Source organism: Acanthisitta chloris, unplaced genomic scaffold (assembly GCF_000695815.1).
Source record: "Acanthisitta chloris isolate BGI_N310 unplaced genomic scaffold, ASM69581v1 C16948065, whole genome shotgun sequence".
Lineage (NCBI taxonomy): Eukaryota > Metazoa > Chordata > Aves > Passeriformes > Acanthisittidae > Acanthisitta > Acanthisitta chloris.
The window spans coordinates 1-4,634 of record NW_008703505.1 but is presented as its reverse complement, the minus strand read 5'-3'; the positions used below and the strand labels follow the sequence as shown (position 1 = coordinate 4,634).

Sequence of the window (4,634 nt, the reverse complement as noted above, 5' to 3'; positions counted from 1 at the left end):
CTCTCCTGTCCAGTTGCAGAGGCAGTGCCAGAGCAGCTCTGGGGGGTGCCTGGCATCCAGCCTGGCTCAGCCCACCACAGATACACAGTACATTAGTCCTCAAAGCAAGAGAGAGAAGGGGCAAGAGGCAGCACATCCTTGGACACTGTCAGGGAAACTTTTCCACAAGACCTGCCCAGCCTAAGAAGGTATGATGGCTCCCTTGAGGACAAGCCTACCTTTAGGGTTTTGCCTCATTTATGCAGCACACAGCCCAGGTCCAGTTGTACTAATGTCAGAGAACTGAACTAAGTGCATCATTCTGCATTGCTGCTGCTCATCTGCTCACTGCCAGCCAGCAACTTTGCACTGATTTTCATCAAACATCACACCAGAGAAATACCAACGTCACTGCCTGAAACACGGAGCCCAACAGGATGACTGCTGGAGCTGCAGTGCTGCCTCGTGTCTGCAGGGAGCTGGTCCCCAGGCTGCAGCACACGTCCTTCGACCCCGCAGCAGCTCCTGCTCCCTGGGGCTCCCAAAGCAGAGTATCCAAGAGCTTCTGCTTCTGCAGCACAGACATTGCAAGGAGCTGTGGATACCTCCTGCAGCTTCATTAGGGGCATTTGCCTACATCAGCAGTACACAAAGGGAAGGCTGCAGTGGAGAAGAGGAAGATGGATTTTGGCAAAACCGGCACAGAGCCGGCGTTTCCAAAATAAGATTCCTAAGGCAATCTCAGACTTTGGATACTGGAGCTGGAAAGAGGAGACAGTGATACCTTCAGAGGACAGCTGACTGTCAGCACAGAGCAGTGCCCAGCCCTCTGCCACAGAAATGGCTGCATCTTTAACTGAAACACAAATCCCAGCAGAAACAGGCTGCTGTGATACAGGCACAGTATAAGCCTGAAGATACCCCTCAAAGGGCTTTTCAATGGCACATGCAGTAATTTAAGTTGCCCAAATACATATAATTTGGTATATCTAGTATACCAGTTATCTACAGTCATTCAGGTTAACTTCATACTCCTCATTTACAAGCTAAAAATATACTTAATTTATGACCAAGCATTCAGGTTTGTGACTCTGTGGTGTCAAGGTGATTTTATTGCAAAGTATGATGCAGAGAGAGATACCAAGCTCAACCCTCAACAACCTGGTGTGAACTAACCTCTCCTGACTGCCTGTTGCTGCAGACACAGGCAAAGCTTGAAGGCAGCTCATCCTGGATACCTGGCATGAGCAGGTAGAGGTCAGGTTGCTCTGTCAGCTACACTTCAGCTGCTGTGAAGGTACACTGCATAGCTGGCAAATTTGATATGACAGTGATCTTAAGAGCACCTGCAGAACGTACTGCAGAGCTGCACTCACACCTAGGTGGGCTGCTGGGAGTGAGATGGAAAAGAAATCCATGCGTACCCACTGTTTAGGGCACCATGACCCACCACACATGAGCCCAGCTGCAAGCAGAGCTGCTACAGGCTGGGAGAGTCAAGGCTGTGGGTGCTGTGAATTCAAACTCCTGGGATAAAGGGAGGCCCAGGAATGGATCTCTCGTTTCCCAAGCACATGAGCTGCTGTTATGCAAAAGGACAACTTCAATCCTATCAGTTCTGCTTGGATTCACAAAAGAGCAGAACAGATTGCAAGTGACCCACCCCGGCCAGGGGGATGATGTATTCTCAGTGTCCAAAGGTGGCTGGAAGGCCAGCCTGCATTCCCTAAAACCAGGCAGTAGTCTTTGCAGAGCAAAGTGCAAATTCTTCAGTGCTTCTCATCACCAGAGAAGTGCAAGAGAAGTTTTGAAAATGTAAAACTCCCTTCCTATCTCCATTACCCCATCTCTGTCAATGCCAGAGTCATTCAGTTATGAATCTGTTCCCTCTGCCACCAGCCAAGTTACCCTGCTGGGCTCTCCCTGCACACTGGCAATGGCAGCAGCTGCTCAGAGCAGTGCTAAGTGAAGAGAAGAGGCAGGAGCTGCAGCAGGGTCCAGTGTGGGGTTTAATGGCCTGAAGGGCACTTGGTGCTAGTGAACTCACTTGAAATCTGCCAGAGCCTGCAGCTCCAGGGGCAAGCACAGCTGTGTGCATGTGTCACTGCTTCGAGGGACTCTCCTCCCTGACTCTAGTCAAAGGTACAGGAAAAGAGCATAGCCATCCCTGTGACTCTTGCCCATTTTCAAGTAGAATATTGACACAGACCAAGGAGGGTGCAGCCCTGTGTTACCAGCCACCACCCATCTGTTTAGGAAATGCCCTGGAAGCATTTCCAGACCAGGGTCTGGTTTCACATGAGGAAACCAAGCAGCTCTTACCAAAAGAAGCTCTATCTCTACAGCTACTGTTAGAGCTACAAGCCTGCCTAAGGCACCACCCTACTCTAATCTGCTCATTTCCATCAATTTTTCATTGCTACACCAAGTTGAAAGTGCCATGTGAGGCCACTCTGAAAAGCATACCACGTCCTACTTAAGCTGTGACTATGTTTGCTCTGATCTTGGCAAGACCAAATGGTACTGTGTAGCTATTCATATGGCAATACAAGACCCAAGCAGATGCATCTAATTTCAGTAAACCTTAAACTGCTAATTTACGTATGAGGCTGAAGACAGCAGGAGCTGGGAGAGGGCAGCACTTAGGAAATAAACTGCAAGAATTTCAAATCACACATCCTACAACCAACAGGCAACTTTGAAAACCTCATCAAGAGAAAGATAAGAGTGTTGAGCACAGGACACTTACAGGTAGTGTGGTCCGGTGCCAACCAGCAGCTGCTGTAGGATCACCTGTGTAGCTCCTGCGTGTTAGCAGTTCAGATGCACTTAAGTTACTTTTGGTCCTTCGGGACCCCAGTCCAGGGGCACTCCAGGAATTAGCCGTGGCACTGGTCCTTGCTGAGGTCTGCTCCAGGGACTCTGCTCTTGCACTGTTCCCTTCCACTTCTGAGAGGTCCACTGAGAACCTACACAAGCTTGTAGTACTAGAAGCTGCACTTTTCTCCACTTTGGTTTGAGAGTCCTCCAGGGAATGTAAGCCTTGTCGTGTTCTCCAGGCACTTCTCACAGTGACATGCTTTGTTTCAGACGAAGATGCATCTGAAGAGCTATGGCTCTTCCAGTTGATTGTCTCTGAAGGTGTCTCACTGCTCCTCTCTGTGAGCTCAGAAGTCTTTAGCATAATGCTGCTTCTGGAGACCATCATTTCGGCTTTACTTCTCGGCGCTGCCTCTCCACTTCTGTCTGTCTCAGGTAATTTCAGAGCACTTTTATTAATGGATAGCTCAAAGGGTGTGGGGAGGTTGGTTGTTATTGATGGTGAAGACTCATTCGAAGCAACTCTGATGTTGCTAGTGGTAACATGCTTTTCCTTTGCTGCTATATCTGCACTGGTCCTAGGAGCTGTTGGCTCAGAAGGAAAGATTGTGATGCTGCTAGTCATTTTATTCACCATTTTGAAAGCAGACTTCTGTTTCTCTGACTCTGCCTCTGGAACATGACTGCCTCCCATGACTGCCTTCATATCCTTCTCAACAATTGCAGGTTTAATGATAGCTTTTGATCTCAGAGCTTCTCGTGGGCTGAATGACCTCCTGGATTTCAGTTCTCCAGTGCTGGCATCTGATGGTTTTATACTCTTGGTGGAGTCTTCATCATTTAAAGTGGTTTTGTCATTTTCAAAAAGTGATGCTCTAAAAACTCCCCTAGAACTGGAGAACTGCTTGGAACTGCCTTTCTTTCTTGTCTCCAAATCTGACTGACTGGTTGTTTTCTTGCTTCTTCCTGATTCTTCATCTGAATTAGGTTTTTCCTGATTACTCTGGATGGTTTTGGAGTCTGTTTTTAAACCCGCATTTAGATGATCTGCTCCTGAATTTGAAGACTGCTTTGTGTCTTCTTTTTCAAGACCTGTGAGAACCTGCGGGACATCCTCCTGACTCCTGGAGTGATGGGAATGCTTTGTCAGCATTGAAGGCTTTGCACTTTCCAGTGATGTGTCTGTGTATTCTTTTTCCTGGGAGATTATTGTTCTTTTAGGCCTCCCCTCCAAGGGCTGCCTGTGTGATGCAGCAAAAATGCTCACTGCTTCTCCTTTCGAAGCAGCAGAGTCTGAGGCTGACACATGGGAGGACAGGTGGTACCTGTATGCCGAGGCTGTGCCATTGGAAGATGTGTGGTTACCCCTCGTGAGCTGTGAGTCCCCCGAGCAGTCACTGACTTCAGCCTGACTTGTCTTCGGCTTCTCGGCCGAAGAAGCCACAGATTCACCTTTGCTTGACTTATCATCCCGTACCACAGCACCAGTTTGGCAGTTGCCATGGAGCACCTGAGATGGCTTTTCAGCCTTGGATCTCAGGCCTGTGTCACCAACAGGTTTGGAAGGTGCTTTCCAAGACTTCTGCTCCTGTGCAGCAGGAGGATATCGGCTGAGGACAGAAGGTTGCTCTTTGGATCTCTTCCCCTCACTCTGCCCCACGCAGCCTTCCTTCTGACCAGAAGAAAAAGTGGAAACCAAAGACTTCTCGTCCACTCTTTTCACATCACTCTCTGAAAGGGCAGATGCACCAGATGCTTTTCCTGTTTTTCTATTCATTAAGCTTGGACTGGGCACCTGCTTACCACTGTGGCTGTAGCTGTCATTGCTGACAGAG

At 48.6% G+C, this 4,634-nt stretch overlaps 1 protein-coding gene across 1 annotated transcript; it reads right to left on the bottom strand.

The window, feature by feature from the left end:
• Positions 1-2,728: 2,728 nt before the first annotated feature.
• On the bottom strand, positions 2,729-4,630 carry LOC103810433 (leucine zipper protein 1-like; the record flags this gene model as incomplete). Its single annotated transcript, XM_009083328.1, has 1 exon — positions 2,729-4,630. A coding segment is annotated over one exon (1,902 nt), but the record flags the coding sequence as incomplete, so codon positions are not given.
• Between the last annotated feature and the right edge of the window lie 4 nt (positions 4,631-4,634).